Genomic DNA, 15,630 nt, shown 5'->3' with positions numbered 1-15,630 from the left:
AGAGTTTCTCGCTAGCTCTAACAATGTAGTGAGAGACTCTATGGCTCTAACAAAGACACTGGCCAAGGCGTAAAATCTAAAATATTGCAAAAACAGAACAGTATGTCAACAACACGAGTGAACATCTTAATATAGAAATATGTAAGTGAATATATTTTTTTAAAGGAAGACATTCGCGTTTTAATATTTTTGCAATCACGAGGCAGGAAATCTGCGGAAACGTTGTCTTCCCCTAGCAACCATGGTCCACTGATCGCAAGCTTCTCGCGCACTTCGCTTCATTGAGAATATAAATGTGGACATGTTAATGGCTTAAGTTAAATTTTATGACATAGGCTGTACAAGGCTGCTGTTGCGGTAAGCTACTATATGATCACTGGATTTCGCTTACGTGTCGTTGATAATCATGTTTGTTTGCTTTGGTTCTGTGCAGCGGCGAACTATGCTGCGATAATCTTAAAGTGCTCATCTGCTTTCGCTGGGAAAAAAAGAAAACGTCGACGCAACTTAATTGCATCGTATTGAATTCAGTTAGAGGGAACTTTGAAGTGATGTAGCCACTGAGAACTGCTTTGGGTTCTCAACTATTTTAAGTCGTCGCATGTGTCATCATCAGTTGACAGGTTTCGTATTCTCTTGAATGGGCGCCGTTTCACCGAGAAAGACATAACATTTTATTTTGTATTTATTTTGCAGCCATCTGTACGTCTCATCATGGCATCAAGCCCGAAAAGTAAATATTTAGACGATCTCAAAAAATCGGCATCAGTCGCGGCGGGTACTGCCGTGAAAGAGGATACCAGTAAATCCTCCGAAGACAAATTCGAGGACACCAGTGAAACCTTCGAAGAAAAATGGCAGGGCGCCGGCTCTGAGAACACCGAGGACGATGGCGAAGAGGACTTGTATATAATAGATGAAGAAGAGCTCGAGAAACTTGAGAAGACGATGACCGATGAGGAGCGAAAGGTGTGGCAGTAGTTCTTTTGCAGTTCTTGCATGGCTTCATTTCGTGCAGTAAGCACAGCCACCACTGATGTGGTGCAAAACAAATGATACGTGTACGATTCAAGCATGATAGTTACAGAGCTTACTTCATTAATCGCATTCACCAGCGCGTGATATCAGTCGCGTTTCGTGCGAGTTCCGTTCAGTTAACTGCGCTGGAGTTTTTACACAAGGGACAATAAATAGGAGACAGGGACAAACATGCGCGCAAGCTTTCAACTGTTTATTGTACGCAAGCGCAAGTCATATGTAAAAGACAAGAAAGGGTGCTAGGAAGTAAGCAAATACAAGATGGAAATTAGTCATATATGCGCTTATGAAATTGCGTTACAAGGATGGGTGGATCGAACATTCGTCAATGAATTCTAAGGCCGCACCTCCCGGCCCCACGTGCTTTTCCGAGTTATCTTTTAACATAAAATGAGCTTCTAAAATTTCTCGTGTGTAAAGCTGCAGTGTGCTAAATCCATCATTTCATTGAAGGTAGGCTTGCAGCCACACCATGCACTGTGTACTGCCAAATTTCCTGGTGACTGGATCATTTCTGTTGCCTATCTTGTGTCCTCTTAACCTGGTGTCAATGCAGGAGAAAGGTCCTTTTCACATTTCACATTGTTTACACATGTGAAATGCCTATTGGCATGTTTTATTTTGCACCTGTTCTTGGTTGGTTTTTTTTGTGGTGTCATTAACTGTTTTGCATTGGCCTTTTGTTTTTGTAGCTCAAAGAAAAGGAAAGAAAAAAAACACCTTTTCACCGTGCCTTTCGCTAATCAGTCATTTAAGGCCATGTGAAATTTTGTGCATATAAGGGATCATGGTTACCTTCCTGTTAAGCTCACCATCTGCTGCACCTAATCGTGTAGACAGTGTTGTCTACAAGATCCCTTTCACGTGCAGGAAATTGTATATAGAGCAGACAGGCTACTGCATTAACACCAGGTTAAGAGAACACAGGTATGTTCCATTTGCTAAAAAATTTCGCGGCACACTGCACAGGTGTGGCTGCAAGCCTATCTTCAGTGAAACCATGGCTTTGGCACACTGCAACTCTAAGAAAGCACAAGCAATTCTAGAAGTCATGTTATGATAAACAATTACTCGGGAAACCATGTGAGCACCCATTCTGTGGTACTGGGAGAAGCAGCCTTTAATTTCATTGATGAATATTAGATCAACCCATCCTTGTCATTTCACTTTCAGAAATGCATATATGACAATCATTTCCCTCTTCTACTTCTTGTTTTGATTTACTTTCTGCCATCATTTCTTGTCTATGTATATAACATGTGCCTGCGTACAATAATCAGTTGAAAGTTTGCTTGCATGTTTGCCCGTGTCACCTTTTTTATTCTCCTTTGTGACCCGCCGTGGTGGTGTAGTAGCTGTGGCATCGTGCTGCTAAGCCCAAAAGCATGGGACCAAATCCCGGCTACGACGGCTATATTTCAGTGGGAGTGAAATGAAAAAACACCTGTGTACTGTGCATTGGGTGCATGGTAAAGAACCCCAGGTGGCCAAAAATAATACGGAGTCCCCCACTATGCCGTGCCTCATAATCATATTGTGGTTTTTGCACGACTTTAATTTGTAATTGTCTCTTGTATAATATTCCGGTGCAGTTAACCGACCAATGCTGTACCAACTAGCCCCATTTGAAGCCTTATTGATTTGTGTGAGTTGGTACATGGTTCTCAGCAGGGCCCTACTAGTGCCATACCTTGAACTTCGTCTTTGCCTATTAGGTTCGCTTTCCTATTCTGTTCAGTGACATCTTGCAGCTCAAGCCTGCTTGCTGTCAGCCCTTATTGCTACTAGTTGTTACTATGTGTCTGCGTTGCTGACTATAGCAGTTCTCTCCTGTTGATGAGTTATGTGTATTTTTCACAGGCCAACAAGGAGCGTGCACTAAAGATGAAAGAAGATGGAAATGTGAGCTTCAAGGCGGGCCAGTACCTTGATGCGATGGAGACTTACACAGAAGCATTGAAGATATGCCCCTTCTCCAACTCAGCGGAACGCTCTATCCTGTATTCAAATAGAGGTGCCACATGGGCTAGGCTGGTGGGTAGATTTTTCTTTTCTTTTTTTTTTTTTAATGGAAGAATTTCTACATTTGGGGTGCATTGGCTACAGATGGAGCTCCAATGTGCCATGAAATTGGTTATGGCCCAAGTGGATTTCATATACTATCTTGAGTAAAAACAAAAAAACAGCTCCAGAAATCACCTTGCATAGTTGGAGATAGTTCAACAGAAGAATTTTAAGGTACCAACACACTTCCCACAGCTTGGAATTTGGAGATTCACCTTCTCACACTTAACCCTTCCAATGGAATAGGTTCGTGTATTGAGTACTGAGAGGCCTTTATGAACTCTTAGAAGATGGTTTACACCTCTTTAAACTTCTTCTGAGGGTAAGAACTAATTGAATAAAATGTAAGGTGAAGCCTTTTCTTCTTTAAAAATTACATTTGGCTTAATGTCACCCTCTGATTGATAGAAAAGGAGCAAAGTTTAGTGAAAAAGATTTCAAAATAAAAAATAAACATGGCACAAGGTTTGTGTTTCATTGGCAGAGAGTTATAATCATGAAAGAAAATGACAATAAAATAATTGCTGAGGCTGGAACATCAGCTCAAAAGGAATGAAGAGATTGGACTGGGAGGATCAGCAGAAAACTGCCAATTTGAAATGCTGATAGTAGTAAAGACATTGTTTGGTGTTTCTTGAAAGTTGATTTCAGTGTTCCTCCCAAGTAATATAAAGTGGCCCTTCTGTGAACAGAAAATATTTTCATCAAGAAGCACCGTTTGCTACAATGCTAAAAAGAAGAAACAAATTTTTGTCATTCATTTGTTTGACATTAGAGAGTTTTAGCGTGTCCAGTATTTGGGTAAATGCAAGCAGACTGGCCGTTTTACCAGATGAATGGAGGCGCAAACGTGAATGACCTGTACGGTGCAGCCACCTGGTGGAAAAGAGCTCAATCAGACAAACACAGAGCTAATATTCCAGTAATGATGTGTATTCTACTTCGCTGCTGGTATAAATTTTCAGCAATGGCGTAGTCGTGTTGCTGCCAATACATTACACCTGCAGCAAAGTAAAACGTACTTGGTAACTGCAATATTAGTGGCGTTTGTCTGGTTGGGTGCATGGTGCAGCAACCAGGTAGCTGCACCGTGCAGAGGGTGCTCACGTTCATGCCTCTGCCCCTCTGGTAAAATGTCCAGTCTACCTGTGCCTGGACAAGCTATAGCTCTCTATTCTCTGTCATTTAGCATTATAGCACATTCTCCTTGGCATTCTCAGTAATTTAGGTGGCCCTCCTAAATTGGAAGATTTGTGTAATTATAGTTGACCTTTGAAACAAAGATAATATTTCTTCTTTCTTTATTGATTATTTGAGCACAGTCCGTAGTCCTTCCACGTGCTGATCAAAGGTGGTAGAAAAAATCATGACATCATCAAGATAAACAAGACAGGACTACCATTTTAACCCAGAGAGCAGTGTCCATCATCAGCTGAAAACTGGCAGGTGTGGAACAGAGGCTGAATGGAAGTACCTTGAATTCGTATAGCCCATCTGGTGTGACGAATGCTGTCTTCTCATGCTCTCTTTCGTCCACTTCTATTTGCCAGTATCTACTTTTGAAGTCGAGAGAGGAAAAGAATTTAGCATCCCGTAGTCTATCAAGGGTGTCATCGATTGTCGGAAGTGGACAGACATCCCGCTTGGTGACAATGTTCAACTTTCGATATTCAACGCAGAAGCGCAAGGTCTGATCCTTTTTCTTTTAGCAGCACCACAGGCGATACCTACGGACTGGTCAATAGTTGAATTATGCCGTCTCTAAGCATTTCATCGACTTGGTTGCTGATGATCTCTCCTTCGGCAGCACTCGGTAGCGATGCTGGCAAATAGGCCTCAAGCATTGTCAACAATAATACGGTGTTTGGCGGTAGATGTTCTCTGGACTGTCGTTGAGAAACATGAGGCGAATTCTCGTACAAGGTTCCCTATTTGCTGCTTCTGGTTCGGTGATAGCACTGCTTCGATGTTTATGGATGCGAGTTGGGAGCCTACGTTGTCAGAATTGAGTAGTGCAGCATCGGAAGGGCTAAAATTTATAATCTGTACGTAATTGTTAAGGCGAGCAATGACTGTTCCCTTCGCAACATGCTGGACTTCATTTCCAAAATTAGTCTGGAAGACATTCCAACACCCATCACATAGCCGAACAAGACCCCTTGCCATGCAGATCCCTTTTTCGAGTAAGAGCCCAGTGTTACTGTCTGCTATTCCTTCATAGTCACAGAATATAACTATGCTGGATCTTGGGGGTGTCATGACGACGTCGCATATAATCTGAAGCGCATCAAATTGTTCTTCACACTCGATCGTCACGATGGCATGCTTCATTGAGAGCGACACAAGATTCCTGCAAGTCTATTACTGCACCGTTCTCCTACAAAAAGTCCATTCCAGTAATTAAATCCCGTGAGCATTCTGACAGGACAGTGAAACTAGCGACGTATGTAAAGCTGCATATTCCAATTCTAGAAGTGCACCTGCCCACCGGGTCGATAAGGTGTCCTCCGGCAGTTCGAATTTGCGGCCCTCCCCAAGGAGTCGGCACTTTCTTCAGTCTTCTGGCAACTACTTTACTCATAACTGAATGATCTTCGCCTGTGTCTATTAAAGCAGTAATTTCACAGCCGTCTATAAATGCACATAAATCGAAAGCAGCATCGCTCTTTCCGCAACTGCTCTCGCGTCCGCCACTATATTTCGGAATCGGCGCTGGAGGCTCTGTTCTTGCGTTGACAGCGGCCTTACCTCCACAGGTCGCCGGTATTAGTTTTGCCGATGTGGGCTTTGGGAGCGTCGCCTTGGGGAGCTTGAGGATGGATGCGGGCTCGGTGATCAATACCTTAGCGGCACTGTTGATCGAGGTTGATGTTGCTGTGAAGTGTGTGGGCTTTGGCGCGTTGGCAAATACTCCTGGATTTCAAAAGGGTGCTCACCGTTTTTTGGGCAAGGAGCATTTATGGAAAACCCTCGAAGTCCCGTCCTGTGGTATTCGCACATCCCATAGAGATTACCAGCTTCGCCGCAGTGGTAGCACAGTGGGATTCTATTAGGAGTGCGCCGTACGTCAGTCTTCCGGTATCTCGTCTCGGGCGGAGGCGGCATGAACCGAGGTTTGGGTACATGGGTAGTCCCCATGACGAAAGTACGTCCACGGGATTATCTGAGTACTTCAGCATACGATACCGTCAGCCGTAGCGGTGACGACGCTTGTGGCTGTGCTCGCGGACTGCTTGTCTCACTTCTTCACGAACCACTTCTGCTAATGAAGAGACGACTGTAGGGTCATTGTTCAGTTGTTGCCTCTGGGGCTCTTCTCGAACTACAGACCTAACGAGTTCTCGTAAGACCTCGATGCTGTTCCTGAACATTGCCGACATAGCATCCATAAAAGCGACCTTCATATTGCAGTTGTAGAGCCTCCCCTGCAGTTGAAGTGTCCTTTTCATAGTTGTTGCCTTGGAGTGGAATTCAGTGACAGTGTGTGGAGGGCTTCGAACTAAACCGGCAAAAAGCTCCTGCTTCACACCGTGCATCAGATGTCAAAGATTCTTGTCCTCGCTCATGCTCAGATCGGCCCGGCGGAATAAGCGGGATGTATCTTCGACATACATAGCCACACTTTCATTGTTTTGTTGGCTTCTTGCTTGCAAAGAAGCTTCAGCTCTTTCCCTGCGATCTATGCTCGGATACGTGGCCAACAGCTCCCGTCGGAAGTCATCCCACGACCGGAGGGCGGCTTCATGGTTTTCAAACCACGTTCGTGCACAGTCTTGCAACGCGAAGTAAACGTTGCAGAGCTTCTGGTTTTTGTCCCATCCATTGTAGTTTGCAAAGCACTCAAAGCCTTCTAACCAGTCCTCGGCATCTTCGAAGGTGTCGCCGTAGAAAGGCTTGGGAGTCCGTGGCTGATCAACGACGATGCGGGTTGAGGTGGTCTGGGATGTCATTTCGGTTCTGTGTGTTGCTGCTACTCTGGTTGGCTCCGGCAAAAGAGGAAACTCGGGTGGCTCACCATATAGGCGATGGCTTGTGCGCTGGTGGACAGGCATGAGCTCGTTGGGTCTGAAATGGCGTGGTTCCGGGCTGCTTTCTCCAAATCGAATGGGGCTGGAATTCTTTACCCCACACCTCCACCAGAATTGTAATGAGCAGTTCAAGAATTCAGATACAACTATTCATTGTGGGCTAGCTTATGCCCGGGGAGTAAATGAAAAGATGACTGCAGTGTTCTAAAAAGGAGATAGGAATGCCTTCTCTTTTTCTTTCGAGCGCCGCTTCACCTCTTCTTGTACGGTATTCCCCGACAGTGGTCACATACGATGCGAGTGCGTGCGGTGAATGCACGTGCCATTATGTCTTCGTCTTTTTCAGCAATACAGTGAAACCTCGTTAAACCGTAGTTGGCCGGAGCTTGGTAAAAGTATCTACTAAATGGTAGTACAGTACTGCTTAAACGAAATAGCATGAGATCGCCCATTTAACTGTCAAAAACTGAACTCGGAGAGAGTGCGATGAAAGGAGAAAGAACATGCAGTATTTATTCACTTCGCGGGATGAAAGTGTTATTTTTGTTTGATGCCGCGGTGGCCTTGCAGTGACAGCAGCGGCCTCAAACTTACTGAAGCTGCGAGCCAGCTTTTCAGCCAGCCCTCTCTTCTCGGCAAACACTCGCATGGCAGATTCCTCGTTGGCGTTGCATATTCTCCTTGCACAGGCGTGGTAGCGCTGCAGAAGTCGCGGGGTGCTGTTCTCGTCATGATGATTGCACTCATGAGGCTGGTGTAACATGCAGCTTCTGCCACTGTTGGGCCTGAATCGTCCGTGCTGTCACTTTCCGTGTCGTCCTCATCACTCTCGTTAGGCCACACTTCGGCAACAACAGAGGCAACGATGGTGAAAAGTCAAACCTCGTAGCCGACATCTCTTCGTGGCCACAGCAGCGCTGCCGAGTAATCTCTTCACATTCCAAATGCCATACATTGTAGTCAACAGTAGATCCCTGTCGCGTACCAGTGCCGACTTCTTTGTTTCACGTTTGATAGCACAAACAATGTCTAATTTTTTTTTGTATGCTGGGCACCCGACATCCTTTTTATCCGAGCTTCGGCATGATGCGAGTCCTTGCTTGCACGACGCCACAATACTCTCTGGCACGGCGTGGAAATGATGTTGCTGTGGCTTCACACGGAAAAGCACAGGGCGCTTGGAGGCCGTTGTTTTGATCTCCGAGGCTTGTTGTTCTGCCGGGCCGCTCAATGAGAACGACGCACAGCTGGGATTCCGAGGCGAACAGGGGAAACACTATGTGTTAACCGATATGTACTCAATAAGCTGGTACAGTTTATGCAGATACAAAACACATTATGTTCAATGACTGCTGAGTTGGGGATTTAACTTTACTACTTTGAAAACGAAAGTACTGTTTAAGGGGGTACAGTTTAACGAGGTTTTACTGTACGCCGTTGTCTTCTTGGAGGGCGCATGAACCTGTGTGCAGTTTAAAGTTGGTTTCGAAACGCTGGACCTTGTATCATCAATATTATCATGATGTCATGACAGAGAGCAATACTTGCTGGTGTTGTGTAGCAATAGGGCTAGGGATGATGACATTGCTCATAAAAAAAAAAAAAGAATAAGCAAGAACGCTGCTTGTTTCTTCTGGCTGCGCTTGCATCTGGCAACCACAGCTACTGCATAAATGGAGCGACCCATTGTATCATGTCATTATGGCTCGTCCACCTCCTGAGTACTGAAACTGAAAGGTTAATCGAAAGAAGTATTATAGTAAATTATTCAGTGGACTCTGATATTTGCCAGTATATTTTCTAGATTTTAGAGGGTTTGCATCTTCATTAAACAAAAGATATGAGTAACATACGTCAGTGCTTCTTTTAAAAACTAAAAACTGCAAGAATTCTTGTTCGCTAATGTTTGCAATACTATCATTTCTGTACTTGTATACGTGTGTTTGTGGTGTTCTGTAGCTGATGATGAGGCCGCAGGTTTGATTCCTGGCTATGGCAGCTGCATTGCGATAAGCTAGAATCTAAAGAACACTGGAATAATAAGAACGTTGGGTACAGAACTAAGAGCTCTGAGTGGTCAGACTTAAACGGGAGCCCTCTGCTAAGGCATCTCTCATAGTCTGTGTGTCTTTTTGGACATTGTGCCCAATCAGTCACATCAGGAAGAACTCATTTTCTACTATAAGGTTGGAATGATATGTCGTGCATACATTTTTTTGTCCAGGATATCCCTACGTTAACTTGTCTCATTTCAGCGTGCTACTGAGATTAAATCTATCCTAGAACTAGTGTCAGTCATCTCAAAATTTTCTTGGAAGTTGCATACAAACAAGACTCTTCAGCATTCTGAAGTTATTCGTTAGGGCTTTATATTTTCATTCTGTATTGGTTATTATTTTCCTCCTAGTTTATATTATCTTGCTGTTTTCTGCAGGAAAAGAACAAATTGGCGATTAAAGATTGCACAAAAGGTGAGTGGCAATTTTATAAAATCACAGCAGTGTAATATAGTTCATAAAGGAATTCAACTACTATGTGAATCAAAGTACAATGTACACTTTGTCGAAGGCTGAAATTTCACCAAGCTAGAGCTAAATGCATCTTTCTAAACAGGTTTTGAACCACCCCTCGGGCCTGGCGAAAAACATAGTCCTCAGATAGCATACGCTGCTGTGAGCATTTCACTCGTGTTTTGCAGTCGTGTGCAGCACATACAGCTCATAAGGGGAGTGCAAAGTAACCTTTCTCTCAAACACTTTCTTTTCAACGGAAGCCTGTTCCTCACTCTTTTCCGGATGCTTTATTTCATGATATAGCAGATTCCGATACATGGCTAGTATTTGCCAATAGCTGACATCAATCAAGACTGGTTTTTGGATCTGTGTGCTTCTTCCTACTGTTACTGTGTATATTTATAGAGTAAGTTTAATGAACAGGCTGAAGTAAGAGAAAATGTGCTTTTGAATTTCATTAATAATTACATACTTCCGGAGGAAGCTGACTATCATTTGCTCACACTCAGTAGTGGCCACCCACGTAGGAATTAAACTTTGACCATCCTGCTTTTCTGTGTCGTAGCCGACAGGTCTCCCTAATGTCGACTAGATTTGGACGCTCAACTAGCCTCGAACCAAGTGAAACTTAAGGTCAGACCACACGCATGCTTGCCATCGCGTGCTCACTCCTGGCTACTCCTGGTTAGATGCCTTGGCAGGCGTCGCTTCATATTGAATTATTGATAGCACTTCAATATGCGCAAGTTGGATGTGGCTACTATCCGTCGGTCAAGCTGGTGCAGGACAAAGCCGGTCCACACCACGTAGTGCGGCCAGACTTGAACATACGAGCTTGAGCATGCACTTGAGTCTTGTCGTGCGCAAAGCAAACGCTGTGTGTACGCACTGCAATTGCATGTAGCTGCAGTCTACTATGTAGCGTAGATATCGCAGCCGCCACGGGGTGCTGTGACAAGTCTGCTGGCTGAGCACACTACGGCGTGCTGACTCTAAGGACAACCTCGTTTAGTACGTTGTAGGCACCAAAGTTGGAAGTAGTGGCGTCTATGTGAACATCCAAAATCAAATTTGAACTGCGCACCGTGATGACATTCACTAGGCAGAACATTGTGGGCATGCCCCACTCTGCCATAGCCTTCGCAGTGCATGGCATTGAAGAAAGAGTGGAAGCACTGTGAAGGGGATGTTTGATTGCCAATAACTCCGCTTCTGTTGAATGCATTGAAGTACTTTTTGTGGCGAAGTATTTCTGAAATAGCCTAATTAAGTTTCAGATGAATTCCTACACTTCGACAAAAAGTGGTTCAGGGCCCCTTGCAACTCTGTGTGTGGGCCTAGCGCTGATTTTTTTCTTTTGTTTTTTTCCTCAGCCATTGAGCTGAACCCATCCTATTTGAAGCCTCTTTTGAAGAGAGCTTGGCTTTACAAGGAGACAAAAAATCTGGATGAAGCTTTGAAGGACTACCAACGTGTCCTGGAGCTGGATCCCAGCATTGGAGAAGCGAGGCATGCGTGCATGGTGAGGCACTTTTTGATAACATTTCCAAACTTCCATCATGTTGGATGGGTGTTCGATATATTCTTCTTTCTTTCATGTGGTGCCATCTGTCTCCTGTGGCTTCTGATTAAAACATGTTTCTAGCGCTGCCTAATATGCCTAAGAAAATTGTAAGAAAACACAATAGGTTTACCTGTGTACTTATGGAGTACAGTACAAGATTGGCACATAAAAATTATTGTTTGGTATTGAATAAGAAGATGTGAAACAGCTCTGTGGAGTACTTTGTGGCAATAGCTTCTTTTTTTGTTGTATTTTTCTTCTTTTTAGGAAGTTTCTTTTTGATACACCTCAAGGTTTTCGTCGTTGATATAGGGCAATCTAACACAGTAGAGGGGTAGCCTGAGTGAGCAAGAGGAGAGTTAAGTGCAGAAAGGATAAGAACAGGTGTGTAGGGGGAGACAGGGAGGTGTGGGATTAGTCAACACAGGCAATAATGTCACGCTCATAGGAAGTGCAGAGAGGGGAGTGCTAGGCCAACATCCTCTGCACATGAAAAATGGCATGTGAGAAACGCAAAAGCGTAACCAGAAAGCTCTTGTTAACTTTGACCACAATCTTCCCTGGGTTATGCTAGAATTAAAAATTTTGTAAGGAAGAACTGAAATTTAGCTTTCTTTGTGCAGATTCTGGTTCAAATAAATGGTAAAGATAAGTGTTCAAAATATATTTTCTTACTTTGAACTATTGTGCTAATTTATTAAAATCTTTAGTTGCAAATAGTGCAGTTACGTGTCCCCTTCTCTTGTGTGTTCTGTGTGGCGCTCGCATGACACCACAATGAAGTCTATAGTGCCTAATTTTCCCTATTTAAATGCCTAAGGGTCTATTCTTTACTCATGAGAATATGTATTGCATTTTAAGCATGATGTGATTAAGTGATGTAACTGCCGAGTTTCAGTTATGCATAAGGGTTCGACGTCGGGCTAGTTGGTGTTTCATTTGGAACAGGAAACAGTGCGCAAGTCGAGGGCTAAGAAAGATCTTTATCGATCGTTCTTTGTCCTTGTCTTATGCGGTTTCCCCTTCAGTTATGCATTTCTTGTGGGATAAACAAACAAATCTTAGGCGTCTGAAAGACAAAATGCAGTGCATTAACTTGTTTGCTTAGGGAGTTCGCATGTGTGTGAGGTACACATGGATTAAAGTCAGGGGGAGCTCAGACTCCTCACCATGCGCCAATTTCTTTTTGAAGGGGTCTCGGGCGCCCATGTCACTTGGCCAGTAAGCAATCTAAGTCAGTCTTCATGACTTTTAGATGAGTGGGCTATGTGGATATTTTTGGGCTACATTTTTATGTTGATCAGGCATCGTAAAAAAGCGTGTTTCAAAGTCTGCAACACGTTGGACCAGCTCTTAGTGCAGCCTTTTTCTGTTTGTTTTCACATCTGCATCCATGGCGTGGCGAGATGTACTGGGTTTTGTGATAAGACCTAATTTCGATGTCCGCCCATTACAAAGGAAAGAACACCCAACCTTCAAAGTGTAATATGAGAAACATTGTATTGTAGAGCTTCAGATAATTTTACACCTTAGCCACTGGGAAATCATGGCGAATGATTTGTATTTGTTATTTTTTCTTTGTGTTGTATCTCTGGTAGTCAACCCCGTTGCTTGGGCGTGGGCTTGGTGCTTGCATATGTAATGTCTTTCACTTTCCCTGCTGTGTGCTAGTCTAGCAAAAAAGTGGTTTGGCTGTGAATTTGTTAGTTTCAGTTAGCAGTTTTATTTGCAAATAAAAAGAATGTTACTATAGTTTGTTTCCATTACTCATTTTTTGCCATTTCACACTACTAGCACTGATGGTTACATTTTGGCTACAAGCTACCGAGGCCTGACTGCGTGGTTGGCTGCTTTTAGGCTATAATATCCATCTGTTTTGGCTATGTAACTCTGCGCCATCTGGCAACACTGTTCTCATGAGGCGCCTTCAGCTCCCCACATTTTTTTACCACTGGATGGAGACTTCAGGCCTTGGAGGCATACAGCATTGACATCCAAGTTAGCATCTTTTCTCTGGACTCAGGTGTTAGAATGCACACTGCTTTCACCTGTTGCAGGTTGTGTTGATCACCACCTTATGAAAGTGGGACTCAGTCACTTTGAGAATGTAACGTGTTGGCCTTGTACAAATAGTGAGCTATGGCTCTGCAAACTCTAATCTGGTGAAATGCAACCTCTGTGAAAGTAACAAGCTCTTTGAGTACATGACTTCAGAAGAAGCCGTGCCATGTGTTAGTGCGGGCAGGCCCAGTTGCATTGTGTTTGCATTCTTTTTGCCTCCTGCATATAACATTGTCAAATCATGCACTCCATGCTTCTTTTCAACAGACACTACCTGATGAAATCAAAGAGAGAAATGAGAAATTGCAAGCTGAAATGCTAGGTAAGGCAGCTGTGTATGCATGTGCTTTTTTTTTTTTTGTTAATCCTTGGAATCTTGATAGTTTCCAGTGTCTAATAATTTTGTTTGTTCTATGCAGATAAGTTGAAGGAGCTTGGCAACCTTGTTCTAAGGCCATTTGGTATGTCAACTGACAATTTCAAGCTTACAAAAGATGGGGAAGGGGGTGGGTATAAAATACAGTTTCAGAAGTGACGGTATTGTAAAGTGAAACCAAATAAAGTAAACAAATTTTTCTCATCACCCTAGTTACGTATTATACCTGCAACATTCTTACGTAATTTCTATGAAAATTTACTAGTCTTGAAGACTTCCTCATGCTGCAAAATGTTGTGCGACACACTGTGTAGGATACTGGACGTTAATAAAATTTACGGAAAGCTCACCTACCTTTGTGAGCATATAAGGCCTTATCTTTCGACCTTGTATCTGGCCTGGCATTGGCACCTTTGGGTATTGCTTATGGAAGAGGGAATAAAAATGTTAATACATGATTTGATTAGTTACTTAGATTCATAGGTTGGCTGAATAAATAGACACTAGTTCACCGCTATTTCTTCTAGATACGTACTCACTCACCTCATGTCTACTCGCATTCATCAGTATTCACTTGTCTCCCTATTTGCACTCACACGCATTTATACTTCTACTTCCACATTTCAGCACTCACTTACATTCACACTTACGTCCTCTCACACTAACATATGCTGGCATTCATGCTCACCTTTACTCACACTAATAGGCACTCATTCAAGTCTACTCACACTCGCATAATACATACTCACATGCACTCACCGACAATCACTCAAGTCTACTCACAACCTTTATCACTCACTCGCACACTCATGACTGTGAAATGGGTATGAGTGAGCATTCTCATGAGTATGTTGGCCCATGTTTAGATGACACATATCGACCAGCAAAGCCTCAATTCAGTTTGCACAGTGCAATCAGATTGTGCTTAGTATAATTTGCAATAAATGAGCGGTGGAGAAAGGTTGTACAATTCAGTGCATACTTGGAGCTGCTGTTGTGTAATTGACCTAGTTGAAAGGAACAAGTCCCTGTTTAGTTTTAGTACTGCCTGTTTGATGGTGCATATCAATTTGTGCTTTATGTGCAGCTGTAGACATTATGCGGAAAGAAATAGTGAGTGCACCTGGGCATTATTCTTTGAGCGAGAATATACTTTCTTCCTCTGTGGCTATGTCAAAATCTGTCACAAGATACACCACTTTTTGATACCTTTGATTAGACGGAAAAGCCAGTTGTGCTGAAAGTGTTGAGGGGCAGTGTAATAAAAGGTTTTCACTCGATTCTATTTCAATCTTATTATCTGTTTACAACCAGCCAATCCAGATAATAGGTAGGCAGAGAACCACTCAGACTACTGGCATAGCATGTAAAATAATACCTTTAGAATACCTGCCATCATCACCTGAATGCATCACCTGCTAAGGTTTGATTTGCATTCAGTGTGAATCATATGCACTACCTAGTTCTCTGTCACTGCCACATGAAGCACTGTCACTTAGGAGGCATAGCGAAATTAGCTTTCATGTCTGATAAAGGCTGACTTCTATGTCATGAGCACTGTCACTTTGAAGGCATCTTTTGCATGCTAGCATGCAAGGCCTGTATAGTGTAGTAATGACACAGGTTGGACCAGAGAGCTCAGACAGATACTGAAATGACCTCCAGAGCTTGAAATCTGTTGCACTTGACATTCTACCCATTAGCTCACAATGGAGATATTTGGAGGCATGTAGTGTCCTTTATAATATCATACCGGGTGTACAAGTTAACATGGACCAAGATTTAAAAAGAACCCAAGAGCTCTAGAGAAATCTTACCAACTGCATAGTAGCAGTAGTCGTGTGCTTTGTGGGGTCTTACTGTCTCACAGGAGTACCGACCACCGCCGGTTCGAGCTTAGCGAGCCACAGGGCTGCGTCAGCCGTCAGCCTCTAGTGCCGCTGCGCGCGAGCTCAGGCCACAAGGGGCTACCGAGCGACGCACACA

At 43.5% G+C, this 15,630-nt stretch overlaps 1 protein-coding gene across 1 annotated transcript; it reads left to right on the top strand.

Annotated features, from left to right (window-relative positions):
- Nucleotides 1-226: 226 nt before the first annotated feature.
- LOC126546348 (tetratricopeptide repeat protein 1-like) lies at nucleotides 227-13,851 on the top strand. The gene is made up of 7 exons (XM_050194541.3): nucleotides 227-357; nucleotides 697-969; nucleotides 2,899-3,072; nucleotides 9,565-9,601; nucleotides 11,017-11,165; nucleotides 13,536-13,590; nucleotides 13,688-13,851. The coding sequence occupies exons 2-7, from the start codon at nucleotides 715-717 to the stop codon at nucleotides 13,801-13,803; spliced, it is 786 nt and encodes a 261-aa protein (XP_050050498.2). The 5' UTR covers nucleotides 227-357; nucleotides 697-714; the 3' UTR covers nucleotides 13,804-13,851.
- Nucleotides 13,852-15,630: the final 1,779 nt, after the last annotated feature.

The sequence above is a fragment of the Dermacentor andersoni genome, chromosome 1 (assembly GCF_023375885.2).
Source record: "Dermacentor andersoni chromosome 1, qqDerAnde1_hic_scaffold, whole genome shotgun sequence".
NCBI classification, from domain to species: domain Eukaryota; kingdom Metazoa; phylum Arthropoda; class Arachnida; order Ixodida; family Ixodidae; genus Dermacentor; species Dermacentor andersoni.
The sequence above is the reverse complement of the archived record's forward strand: the minus strand, read 5'-3'. Positions and strand labels throughout refer to the sequence as shown.